The 13,542-nt window shown below is 40.3% G+C and overlaps 1 protein-coding gene across 1 annotated transcript in view; it reads left to right on the top strand.

Moving 5' to 3' along the window:
* Window positions 1-13,542, top strand: part of TEC (tec protein tyrosine kinase) — a 52,337-nt gene that overhangs the window by 37,643 nt on the left and 1,152 nt on the right. The window contains exons 5-17 of the mRNA XM_010574496.1: window positions 548-676; window positions 2,025-2,065; window positions 2,521-2,702; window positions 3,639-3,704; window positions 5,460-5,514; window positions 5,677-5,756; window positions 6,266-6,399; window positions 7,612-7,686; window positions 8,483-8,654; window positions 8,820-9,036; window positions 9,586-9,650; window positions 10,752-10,870; window positions 11,227-11,384. Of these exons, the coding sequence (XP_010572798.1) occupies window positions 548-676; window positions 2,025-2,065; window positions 2,521-2,702; window positions 3,639-3,704; window positions 5,460-5,514; window positions 5,677-5,756; window positions 6,266-6,399; window positions 7,612-7,686; window positions 8,483-8,654; window positions 8,820-9,036; window positions 9,586-9,650; window positions 10,752-10,870; window positions 11,227-11,384 (1,493 nt within the window). The remainder of the gene's footprint in view (window positions 1-547; window positions 677-2,024; window positions 2,066-2,520; window positions 2,703-3,638; window positions 3,705-5,459; window positions 5,515-5,676; window positions 5,757-6,265; window positions 6,400-7,611; window positions 7,687-8,482; window positions 8,655-8,819; window positions 9,037-9,585; window positions 9,651-10,751; window positions 10,871-11,226; window positions 11,385-13,542) is intronic.

The raw sequence follows: 13,542 nt of genomic DNA, 5'->3' as shown, positions 1-13,542 counted from the left end.
CTGGGCTGGGGACCACAGGGCAAGGAATAACCTCTGAAACTCAGCAAGCCCTTAGGATAGGGGTAAGGAGCCTTTCAGACCAAACACAGGCATTGTGCCATGGAATAGCAATAAAATTCAGCTATCTTTTCCTCCAGAACACTGTTTGTAGAGGAAATTGAGTAACTTGCAGCAGTAATAAAAAGAAAAGGGGCAGGCAGAGCCCCCATGGCCTTCACAGCTGCTGGACTGATTTGCAGGGTGTGGGTGGGTGCCTGGGTCTCCTTTCATGGAGGCACCAAGGGCCTGTTGGGGTGGCTGGTTTAGGCAGGGAGTATAGCACTCTCTTCTGGAATAAAGTAATGCATTATCCTAAAAACATCCTCTGCTATCATTGAATCACCTCCATGTAAACTTGCAAGAAGGTACTTAAGGGAAGCAATGCTAAAGCAAGGACAAGTGAAGATTATGCCTCCTGTCAAAGATACTGTAATATTTATTAAAAATGGCTCTCTTCCAGATTTTTTTTTTTTAAATCTTTCAATATATGCTCCTTTTCTTCTTGTAGAAATAAAGAACAACAGCAATATAATGGTGAAATATCATCCTAAATTCTGGACAGAGGGAATTTATCAGTGCTGCAGACAGACAGAAAAATTAGCACCTGGCTGTGAAAAATACAATCTTTTTGAAAACAGTAAGTACATATGTTTTCACATGAAGTTGTTTTGGCATATTTTTCTGCTTTTTTATATGATCCTGTCATCACACCTGAATGCCTTAGATATCAGGCAAATTTATAGAGCAGAGTGAATCACTGATGCTGTGCCTAAAGTAAATAAAAATGTTTCATTTCCAAACATTTTGTAAAAAATATAAAAGCCAGTAAATTGTCCTCACAAAAAATGTTTAGAGAAAGCTGAAAGGAATCATTGAGGTTGCTGAATTTCACTTGGTTTGTTTTTCCCATCTGAAACTTATTTGACCGAGCGTTTACCTCAGAATGAATATAAATCCTGATGGTGAAAAAGATTCAGCTAGAAATCCTTGCCAGCTCTTCAATTTTAATAAACAACTTCTACATACCCATATAAAAGAATAATAACTGTGTTGCGTCCAGTATAAAAATGATACAAGAAGGCTCAATGTATTTACAGACACAGGACTGAATTTTCTTAAAGGTTTGTAAACGTCCGTATGCTGAACCTGGATGAACCGTGACTTCCATAGGCATGCGCATCTTCCAGCATCCAAATCACAGGTTCTGCTTGTTCAGCAGCAGATGCTAACAGTAATTATTTAGTCCTCAATTTAAGGAAAATTCCATAGCAGAAAAAGAAATTGAGCCATTGCTTAACTTCCAGTGAAATCGGAGGTGCCCAGATGATTTCTTTTGTTGGCATCCTAAGTGGCAATGGTGGGGACCTGTGGATTTTGTTGCATTAAAAGACTTGAATAAACAGTGGCTTGTGGCCAGCAAGAATAAAACATGACATATAGCTGAACCTTTTAAGTGCGGAAAAAAGCAGTGCGGGAAAAAAAATAGTTTTGGATTTGAGAGAAATAATTAAAAAATACATACAACTTCCATGCCTTATTTAGCAAAGGAAGGGCAAGGAGGAGTGCTATTTTTTTTTAGAAGAGCAGATGTCAATAGGAACAGACCTTTAGATTATCATGGTGACAAGAGCACTGCTTTCTTTTTATGTATTTTTTTAATCTCTATCCCTTTTTTATTTCTCATATATTTCTGTATCTGAGGGCTGATTCAAGGATGTCTGTGTGGCATGCTCTGGTGTGGCACAGACATTGCCAAATTTGTGGTGAATGTAGCCTGCTGGCTGATTTAGGATGCTTTTGCAAGAATACTTAATCAACATTTTCCTAATGCTTAATTGGAGCTGTCTTTGCTTTCTGATTTTCTAAGCTATCCTGAAGGCTAGTTAAGATATTAAAACCTTATCTGAAATTTAAACCTTTTATTTAGTTTTTAAATTTATAGCTAAATGGATAGACACAAATCTCTTCCTGTGCTTTGTTTCTAGATGTAATGAGATTGCCCTCTCCAATGCCAGAAAAAAGTGCGGTAGGTAGAACTTTTATAATTTTGAATAGATAACTGCTGCTTTTTGAGATGGCGTTTAAATTTCCAGAGATTCTTTCCCTATCCTGGAGCAAAGGTCTATTTCCATAGGCATCATGCTCTATCTCAGGATGGAAAAAATCCCATTGAAATTTAGCTGCACCTATTAGCTGTGTCTGTACTGCTGGTGGGAGAGGTGGTCGAAAAGCAAACGCCAGCCAGCATTGCCCTTTACTGGCAGCTGCGGGGCTGCAGCGCGAGCCAGCCCCATGGTGGTCATCTGCCCATCACCCCAGCTGCCTTCCCGGGCCACCACAGCTCACTCCTGGGGCAACCTGGAACTAGCCCAGCTTTTGCCTGTGGGATGCTCGGCTAGTTTGCACTGGTGTGATGGCAAGGGTGGATGGGGTGGAATAATGGAGCAGAGCGGGATGATAATCATGTTGGGTCGTTTTCAGCGAAGGCCTCCGCCACCTGTTCCTCCAGTTGAAGAAAATGGCAATGAAGAGGAGGAGATGGTGGTAGCAATGTATGATTTTGAGCCTACAGAACATCATGATTTAAGATTAGAGAAAGGTGAAGAATATACAGTGATTGAGAAGAACGACCTTCACTGGTGGAAGGCGAGAGACAAATATGGGTAAACATGAGTTCTTTATTTTTCATTATAAAGTTCATAAGGCTATTTTCATGTTGTAGTAGTTCATATTGACTGTGTGTCAACAAATAACTGTATTAGACCCCAGTTTGGACCCCAGCCCTGAAATCTCATCCATACCTGTATTTCTACATAGAAACCAATTTTAAAAAGTGCTGTTCTTAATAAATTCTGGGGCCTGAGCGCAAACGCTGTTGCAGAACTGGAAGCTTTTCCAGTTATATTTCCTGTCAGACTTTATGGTTTCCCAATTAAAGCACCAGCCAGGCTGCAAAGCCTTGCTAGGCTGGTACAGTACTCCCGCTTCCCTGGGGAATGGCTCATTAGGGAGCAATATGGTTAACACTCAGCTCAGCAGGATCTGACTTCCACACTTGAATAATCACCATCTTATTTAATAGCTGGATCATTAGGGGCAATCTTTGAATGAGTTGAGAGAGAGTGGCACTGAGATGCCTTAATGACTACAACTTTACATTCCCTGGATTAAAATTTTTCCCTGTGGTTTTAAAGGTGAAAGCTTCCATACTTCAATATTTATCAGGTCCCTGTCGCAGTATGTTAGAGGTAATGATGAGTTATCAGGCCGTGGCAGGCTCCATATGTATTTCCAGTGACTGACTGGGACCTCCGAGCGCCGAAGTGACAGAGCAGCAGAGGGTTATGCTTCTTCACCCCTCCTGCTGGTTTTCTTGGACACTTTTGCTGCCTGTATCTCTTCTCTAGGTGCAGTGAAAGTTAATATGGAAATGTTGACGTGGAAAATTAGTTTCTGTATAATCAGCAGTTGAGTGTGTGGGTCAGTAATAAATAAATGACAGCAAGGGACCTCTGGTGATTAGCAGAATGAAACAGTGTCTTCTAGGCGTGCAATTTTACATGTTTTCACTCAGATGATATATTATATATTTTTTTTAGAAAACAAGGATATATTCCAAGCAACTATGTAACAGGAAAGAAGTCCAACAACCTTGATCAGTATGAGTAAGTGTGAATATCTGAATTACAATCTGGAAGATCATAAAATTAAACCTATGCTTTAAGAACGACAATGTATTTTTAAAGTTTCGAAAGCAATTACTTACATATGATAGCATTGATCTCAGAGATGAAACTTAAATATTTGAAATAGGCATATATTTGTTCTGATTCTCCTCACTAATTTTGCTGTGATTTGTAGTGTAGAGTCAAGTCAGTGAGATGGCCATCAGGCACGTAGTGTTTAGGCTATTACTATTAAAGCAAAAAAACCCCCTCCCAAATTCTCTGATAGACAAGGGGAAACTTTAAAGGAAATTTACCTATTATAAGTGTGCTGAATTGTTTTTTTAATATTAAAGTGACATATCTATCCAAAGTGTGTGGCAGTGAGATAGTAGAGCACAAAATAGTGGAAATAATTCAAAGTAAACAACAGAACAGAGATTTTGGAAGGCAGCTCTAAGTTTCAAGAGAATATATCACTCGGTGCATTTTAAGTCTCAGTGTATGCATATAACTTATCAGCTGTAAAAGCTTTTTCCAGTTGATGTTTAATTATGGAGTATTTATTTAAGAACTTCAGGATAATGTTTAACACTGTAGTCTCCAAGCCTGTTGTTCTTGATATTCAAATGTCACTATAGCATAAACCGTTGTGCCTGAGAACTTAAGATATATCTCGTGACTTTCAGATAAAATGGAGCTGTAAGGAAATAATTAAAACCAGTTTACAAAACCACATTAGTAGCTCCAAAACTACTCTCAGCCACGTATGGCTCCTACTGCTGTGTTTTGACAGAAGGTCAAATTTCTTCTGGGATTTTGCCCTCAGTTTTACGAGAGGGATTTACTTGTTCTTTGTTGCTTTCTCATCTTGGAGGCTCTTGTTAAGAGCCCTGCCCTGCTCTGGGCTGGGCTGTGGGGCTGGCAGAAAGGGAAGGAAGGAACTGGGCTGCCTTATCTGGTCCAGCCACTTTGTGCCTTACCACCTTGGGGCTATAATTCTGAGTCACTGCGCAGTCCAGGGAGGATTACTCCAGGTCATCTACCAACTGCAAGAAACCACTACCTCTGGTACAGCAGAACTTGATCAGAGGCTGCCGTGCCACCTTCTTGCTTGGTTACCGCTGTGACAGCATAGCTCAAAATGATTGCACCATGCCATTTGCAAGCTGCGTGTTTTTCCTTTTTATGTTATTTGCTGCAGCTGGCTGAAATGTCAGTGCTTCTGTGGCTGCTTTAACCTGCCCGTGCAGCACCGAGCCTTGGGGATGTGCAACCGTGACATTTAATTCACTTTCAAGCTCCTCTTTGGTAGGTGGGTCCTCCCTGGAAAATCAGAACCGTGAAGTTATTGAACGAAACGGCGGTCTAGCAGGCAGCTCCGCAGGTGGCTCGACCGGTGTGTGGGCAGCTGCTTCCCTGGGGCTGCCAGCCTGCCCTCGGGCTGCCGTTCAGAGCAACTACTGCCATCAGCCTGCACATCTTTGAGAAGTGGTTTTGCCACAAAATTAGTTCAATTACCTGCACTTTATTGGCTTCTGTGGGGTCTCGCTGGATGTTTTTTTTCAGGGCATTTTTTATGGGAGAACGGCACAATGTAATAGGGACTGATTTTTGCACATTAACAAAGATTCAGTTCTTGACCTTCGCTTACCATAAAACTATTGAATCTGTAGCTTTGTAATACTTTGTTTCGAGCATTTTATGTAAATCACGCACCTTGGAGAAGTTTTGGTTACTGATGTCGTGTTGCAGGTGGTACAGCAGAAACCTGAACAGAAGCAAGGCAGAGCAGCTCCTCAGAAATGAGGTGAGCACAGCAGCCTTACAGTATTAACTGTAAAATTCGCGTCAAGTAGCTTCTTTTATTAAAGTGAAGGCTTATTTTGGCATGTGCAAATCACAGAACGAGTAGAAGAGACGTGCAGTTTAAAACCACTTGTACAAAACTGTCGATGTGCTTGCATTTTAGGATAAAGAAGGTGGTTTTGTGGTGAGAGACTCAAGTCAGCCTGGCCTGTATACAGTTTCCCTTTATACAAAATTTGGAGGGTGAGTTTCTGTGGCTGCTCTGCACACCTTGTCTTGTCCAAATCCATGGCCTGGAGGAAACCCCAGGAGAGAGCTCAATAAAGCAATGAGGGCTGCTGTGATAAAAAAGATGGGTGACTAAAATGAGCTTCTTGACTCCATGGTTAGGTCATGTTTGGTTTAATCCAGTGTAGACCTGAACCACCCAAAGGAGGAGGTCTTGGTCTCCCACCCCGCTCGGTCTCTTTCCTCTTGCCAGCCCAAGTGTTTGCCTTGGCGTGTGGGAGCTCGCTGGGCTGAAAATTAACCTTTTGTGGGTTTATCTTCAACTTGGTCTGAGCGCTGAGATGACGGTGAGTCACCAGCGCTTGGGATCTTTGATATTCAAGCTGTTCCTGAAACGTGTGACAGTGGGCACCCATGCTGGCCCTTTCGGTTTCCTTTTCCTAGTCAATGTGATCCTCTTAAAAAATTCACAACAAATGAAGTTGTATTATTACTAATTGTTATTATTGTTATTATTTTTCCAGAGAAGGTTCATCAGGAATAAGACACTACCATATAAAAGAAACAGTGACGACACCGAAGCAGTACTACCTCGCAGAAAAACATCTCTTTAACTCCATTCCAGAAATAATTGAGTATCATAAACATAACGCAGCAGGTAGGTGAATTGGATTTTTCCTGTTGCTTAGGGTTGATTTGAAAAGGAGTGTGAGGTGTTTTTAGGGCTTTTTATGAAGGTTTTTAGGTTTTTATCGATCCTTATTTCTTAGGGAAGTCATCAGACACTGCATTTTGCCTTTTTCCAATATAGACAATAATTTGAAAAGTTTTGTGTAAAAAATAAATAAATAAAAAGTAATGCTACTGTCCCTAGAGTAGCAGAAGAACAGCTGTCAGGATTGAGTCATGAAAAATTCTTTCAGCTCCACATTGTGTCTCCAACAGCTGCTATAACCCACAGCAGATGGATAGGGATGGTACTTCCCCAGAGTATTCCCAGGCACTAGCTTATTTTACCTGCAGGCCACCACCACTTAAAATGATCTTACCTTTCCATATACCAAACAGATGAGGAGAATAGTAATGTGTTCTTCAGGAAATCCCTAAAGATGAGTCTTCAGATCTACGGCTGATGCTGGTGTCCTCCCACTGTATGATAGGATGGGGAGAATTCAGGAATTGGGTTCAAGGCACAGATACTAATGTAGTATATTTTTTCAAGTCAAGTCTATGCATAAATTTCCCTCATGAGCTATATTTTCCAGATGTTTATACCAAGCTCAGATGACCCAACATTTCCTGATGATATTCTGGAAAATATGCTCCAAAAACATAAAGCTGCCTTTCATTTATTACAACTGATTTGACTACTTATTTTTAATTGCTTCATTCCTTTTGTCATATCAAGTTCTGACAAGATTTTAGGAGAATATTCAGCTAGCATGCAGCATTTATTTTATTTATAAAAATATACATAAACTGAAACTGGTGGGATTTGTATGTGTGAAACAGAAATGATCAAAAGTAACATTGTGAGTTTTAGGTAATCTTTCTGATCTGTGAAAGGGGTCCTCAGTCGTCTTGGTGCCAGCATAACTGTAAAGCCCAAATATGTATGCATGTATCTGTATCCATCTCTCGCCAGTAAAGAAGATGCAACAAGTTAAATGCAGTGAGTGCTCCTGTGTACCTCTTGTAGGCACTTTTAATAGTCAACACAATGCAATAGCAGAAAATATGGCCAAAGCTGTATATAACGATAAGCTTATTGTTAATCAGTGTTGAAGTTTGCAGTGAACACGTGGCTGATTTGCTGCCTGGTGCTATTTCAGAAGTAAACTGTGTCTCTTGAATTATCATTGAACCTCAGGTCTCGTTACCAGGCTGCGTTACCCAGTGACCCCAAAGAAGACGACAGCACCAACAACAGCAGGATTCAGCTATGGTAACTGCGTGTTATCTACGCATATCTACGTCATCTACATGTACCTTTTCTAATGATTTTATGTATGTTAAGACGCTACAATATTTTCTAAAAATTTTGAAAGACCTAATTTTGTGCTGTGATTGGCTATAGTAACTTATGTGGGTCCAGGTTGTACCTTGGAGGCCCTTGCTCAGAGGATCGGCATGCAAAGGCATCACGGCTGGTGGCAGGCATGTGGTGCCAAGGGCAGCAGTGAGGAGAGGCAGAATGTGTCACTGGTGCTTCAGGGGAATTCGGCATCTTCCTCCATGCTTTTGTGGACACCTTGAGCTCTGCCCGATTAAAGAGCTGTGCCTTTGGCTCTTCATAAGCCTCCGGACTTCTGACTCAGCTTTGGCCCTTTGATCTTTGTGGAGGGGTTACTTTTTTTTTTTACATAAATTTGGAATAACCTGTTTTAAGCATGGCACATCAGGTGATGTGAGCAGCTGCTATGTATTGGCACAACTTTCTATGATGGCAGCTTGTTGAAATCAAGTCTGACAATATCAGTACGTAATTATTGGCCTCAAGAAGGTTTGAGTTTTGCCTTGTGTGTTGGTCAGGAGCTGCCTAAAGGTCATGTCTACCTAAAAGTGTGTTTGTTTTGTGAAGTATAGAAGTGTTCAGTTTTCAAGGTAATTCTAAGAGGTTTTCTCCCTAAATTCCCTAACTTGCTAGTAATCCAGTTTCCCTTTCCTCTTCCTTATCACCTGCCAGTTCAGTAGGTTCCTTAATACAGGAGTCATGGGCTGTCATTTGTTTTGTTTTATAGAGAAATGGGAAATTAATCCCTCGGAACTGACATTCATGAGAGAACTGGGGAGCGGTCTGTTTGGCGTAGTGCGCCTTGGGAAATGGAGGGCGCAGTATAAAGTGGCCATCAAGGCAATTCGGGAAGGTGCAATGTATGAAGAGGATTTCATTGAAGAAGCTAAAGTAATGATGTGAGTTGTGTGCTTGGCACTCTTACTGGCAGTTCTAGGCCTCTGATGCCATATACTGATTATAAATAAAACATTTGGGGCAGGTGGTATTTTTTGCAGTTTTGTGGGTTGGAGAGCTAGCACTGGGCGGAGGAAGTAATAACGACACGATCTCAATCTTTTCAGGAAGCTAACACATCCTAAATTAGTTCAGCTGTATGGTGTGTGCACACAACGGAGACCTATTTACATCGTGACGGAGTTCATGGAGCATGGCTGCCTTCTCAATTACCTGAGACAAAAGCGGGGAGTTTTGAGTAAAGACGTCCTGCTCACTATGTGCCAAGATGTATGTGAGGGAATGGAGTACCTGGAGAGAAACAGCTTTATCCACAGAGACCTGGTAACATCCCATTAGGCAATATACTCTTCTTAGAAGTTTTTATTTTCGAGCTTACTTATTCCTTTTTGATACAGCCTGTTTGTAAATGACTGCTTTTTGTTCTTGCAGGAAGTTCTAAGTAGTTTAAGTTGGCTGTTTAGGTTTGAAGCGAGTTTTTAAAGCTCCACCATCCAGAAAAAGATGAGAAGTTTCTCTCTTCTGAGAAAATGGAATAAAGTCTGAAATTTTTATAAAGAGTTGATAGCTATTTGCACTGAAATGATAGCTTATGTCTGTTCTTTACTGGTGCCATTTTCACCACTCATGAATTCCTCAAAATGATAATTTTTTTCTGGTGATTTTTTACAAAATAGTTTAGTTGTCAAAGTAGTACTATCAAGAGCAAATGCACATGTACTTTTTATTCCAGAGCATAATGAGAATACACCACTGAACTTTGTAAATCGGTGAACTTGCTATGCAATGAGGACAAAGTCCTCGTTAGACCATTGTAATTTGTCTGCAAGAGACTGCAAGTTTTTCATCAAACTCTAACCATTCCCTTTGCAGGCTGCCAGGAACTGCTTGGTGAGTGACTCAGGAGTGGTCAAAGTGTCGGATTTTGGAATGACAAGGTACGGCTGAGTGTGCAAACATACTTGTGGGGATTTGGGAAAATTCACCTAACCCTTGTACTTAGCCATAAAGCAACACATGCCCAGCAAAATACAGGCAAAAATTATCTTTTTTGACCTCTCTAGGGAGCATCGTATGGTTCATTTTTTTTCCAGTGCCTTTAAAGCTTGCTCATTCTATGGTCTTGTGTGGATTACCTTACTCATTTTAATTCTGGAAAATCAAAACTAGGCAGTTTATTCTCTAACGAGGTAAGTGTGTCTAGTGTTTACCATGAGAGGACTGGCTTTAAACTGACTCTGTGGTCTGACTGGTCTTCTACTAGCAACTTCTGTAGCATCTGTGAAAATCCTGCAAATTTTAATCTTGCAGTGATGCAGGGGGCACATTAGAGCTTGTGTCTCGGACAGCAGAGCTCATGCTGCAGAGATAATAGTTGTTAATCTGTATTTTGGTAAATAAATGGTAGAAAGAGGCTGTTCAGTGAGTTTGGAATCCTCTTGAGGTAGGTGGTTCAAAGTTGCATCTCGCTAGCCGAAGTGCTGAGAGGTGCTGAGACCTGGAGAAGGGTTAATTTCCTGCCCTCGTTAGCAATGTTAGCAACCCACGGGTGCTACATCAGGTGGGTGACGCGTGGGTGAGGCAGGGAGTGGGGAGCAGCGCTTGTAAGGGAGGTCTTAAAGCACTGTGGTTTGACCATGCTCTTCTTGGCTTTTGCCACCTTTCTGTGCTACTGAGCTTGCATGTCCCCTGACATCTGAATTCAGACTGGCTGGTGAGAAACAGAGCGAGAAATCTATGCTTTTGCATCATTTTCTTTTGTAATACAGACATTTAACTTGTGGGTGGCCTAGACCTGTGTTGTATAGCTAATAGTCACAAGAGAAGACTCTGAGGTAATCAGAAAAATGAACTGGGTCTTGACTGAAACCTTAGTACTGCCCCAGAGAAGCTTTTTTTATCGTGTGATGCTAACAATCATGGCCATTAGGTGGCAATATGAGCTTCTAATATTAAAATCCAAATCTAAATTATGAGTTGCAGGCTTGGAGGCTGACTGAAGGATATAATGTTTTTCTTTTTTTTTTTTTTTTTTTTAGGTATGTCCTTGATGATCAATACACAAGCTCCTCGGGGGCTAAATTCCCGGTGAAATGGTGCCCCCCTGAAGTTTTTAATTATAGCCGATTCAGCAGCAAGTCAGATGTCTGGTCCTTTGGTAAGACATTCATCATTGAAAGAAAGCACTATTTTTACATTTTATCGATAGCAGTTAAGCTCCAGTTATTAGGAAAGATTCAGACATATGAAGAGATCTGAGAAGAAGCTCAGAGAAACCATTTGCCATGGTTTTATGCTTGCATAAAGTTCCACAGAGACCTTTAGAACTGTTATTTATTAAAACCTATGCTACTAGAATAAGATGTTTTCAGCAATGACAGATGTGAACACTTTTTAGAACATGGATCTCAAACTCTTTATCTATCAGAAATCCTGAGCCCAAGGCTCAAAATAAACATATATTATTAAGAAATTATTCGCTTATTTTCGTAATCTTTTTTTTTTTTTTTTAAGGTGTTTTAATGTGGGAAGTATTTACAGAAGGAAAAATGCCCTTTGAAAAAAGCTCCAACTATGAAGTGGTAACAATGGTTAGCCAAGGACATCGTTTGTATCGGCCCAAACTAGCCTGCAAGCAGGTGTATGAAACAATGATGATGTGCTGGCAGGAGGTATATACTTTTTTTATTTTTTTGTCTTTGAATTGAAAAAAAGGTCAATCTAGCAACAGCAATTAATGTCTCTTGCAGCATTCTGACTGTATCCAGCTCTCTCAGCTATTCACGTCTTTATTGCTAAAGCAAAGATCTCCCCCTGGTTTGCAACTGAACTAGAGCTGTGATAAGAAAAACCACCAAGGAAATTTCAATGAAATAGACAGACTGTCAGATTCAGTATGCAAAGGCATTTAGTAACAAAATAAAATAATTGGTAAATCTGTGCTGGTCACAATTATATCTGCATACAAATACTGCTAGCAAAAAAAATTCAGTCAGAATGGCCCAGAGGTGGAGAATCTGATTTTATATTGCCTCAGTTTATTAATCGTTACAGAAACATGCCAAAATGACTGAAAATATTTTTAAAGGAATGCTTTATTACCTGATTATAAATTATATAGGAAATATAGATTAACTGCAGTTGAATCTAAATACAAATCCCAAGGTTTATAAAGAAAGTTAAAAATACATGGTACTATTAATCCTCCTAACCCAGAAAGATACTGACTGTACAATTTTCACAGAGGTCAAAGGGGCAGTGTCGTGGTTTAATCCCAGCCAGCATCTAAGCACCACACAGCCTCTCACTCACTTTCCCCCCACCCAGTGGGATGGGGGAGAAAATCAGGAAAAGAAGTAAAACTCGTGGGTTGAGATAAGAACAGTTTAATAGAACAGAAAAGAAGAAACTGATAATGATGATGATAACAATAATAAAAAGACAACAGCAATAATAACAAAAGGATTGAAATATACAATTGATGCACAGTGCAATTGCTCACCACCCGCTGACTGATGCCCAGCTAGTCCCCGAGCGGCGATTCCCCGCCCCCAGTCCCCCCAGTTCCTATACTAGATGGGACGTCCCATGGTATGGAATACCCTGTTGGCCAGTTTGGGCCAGCTGCCCTGGCTGTGTCCTGTGCCAACTTCTTGTGCCCCTCCAGCTTTCTCGCTGGCTGGGCATGAGAAGCTGAAAAATCCTTGACTTTAGTCTAAACACTACTTAGCAACAACTGAAAACATCAGTGTTATCAACATTCTTGGCATACTGAACTCAAAACATAGCACCTTACCAGCTACTAGGAAGACAATTAACTCTGTCCCAGCTGAAACCAGGACAGGCAGCAGACCCAAACTCAATGCTATCAACTAAATCAGTATAAAACTGTTTTTGTAGTATTGAAGCGGAAAGTCTCTAAGAGGATAGGTGCATTTAATAGAGGCCTCTAATTTTGAGAGAGAAATTGAGGAAACCAAGAATGGGAAGAGCTACATGATTTATTTCTAGTTAGTCTTTGCCACAAGGGGTGCTGGGAAAAAACTGCTCTTTTCCAGTAATAGAGATGACATACTGTCTGATGCTTGTCTTGGAGGACAAGGTGCTGGAACAGAGAGCAATTAGTCATCAAACCAACTGGTGGATGTCTAAAACTTACAAACCAGTTGGTTTATGCAGTGGAAAAAACATCAGAAACAACAGTGCCCTGGAGGGCCACAGAATGACAAATAAGTCTGTAGTTCAAAAAAGCTATTCACAGGAGCTAGGAAACTACAGATCATTAAATTTTGTTTGTACTTGGTAACCTGCTTGAAATGGTCATTAAAATGGAATAATAAATTACCTAGAAGATAATAAGTTATTTGTTAATGCTCTTTGAATGTTAATATTTATTTATAGGACTTACATGAGCATCAATGAATTGATTAAAAATTTACTGATTTCATCAGGGGTTCTTAACCATAAAAATCTAAGCAGTCATCACATGGGAGAGAAAGAATCTTTGCAAATCACAAACAGGACACAAGTAAGGGCAAGATACTGTCAGTCTGTCATAAAATATGATTAACTGTAGGTACCTCAGTCCTTGTTTAATAAATTTATTAATGATTTGTAGAGGGAAGTGAATACTGAGGCTTCAAAATTCAGCAGGTGATACAAATCTAAAGAGGCTGATAAATGGAGGAAAAGTGCAAGTTAACCCAGACATTCAGAAGATGCTAAATTAACTGTGTCAGGAAGGTCAGCAAAGAGATTATCTCAGTTTATTGCTGTAACTAAAAAAAAAACAAACAGGATGTTATGACACAGAAGGATCTCTATGGAGAA

Source organism: Haliaeetus leucocephalus, unplaced genomic scaffold (genome assembly GCF_000737465.1).
Source record: "Haliaeetus leucocephalus isolate CR32 unplaced genomic scaffold, Haliaeetus_leucocephalus-4.0 Scaffold439, whole genome shotgun sequence".
Taxonomy (NCBI): Eukaryota; Metazoa; Chordata; class Aves; order Accipitriformes; family Accipitridae; genus Haliaeetus; species Haliaeetus leucocephalus.
The sequence above is the reverse complement of the archived record's forward strand: the minus strand, read 5'-3'. Positions and strand labels throughout refer to the sequence as shown.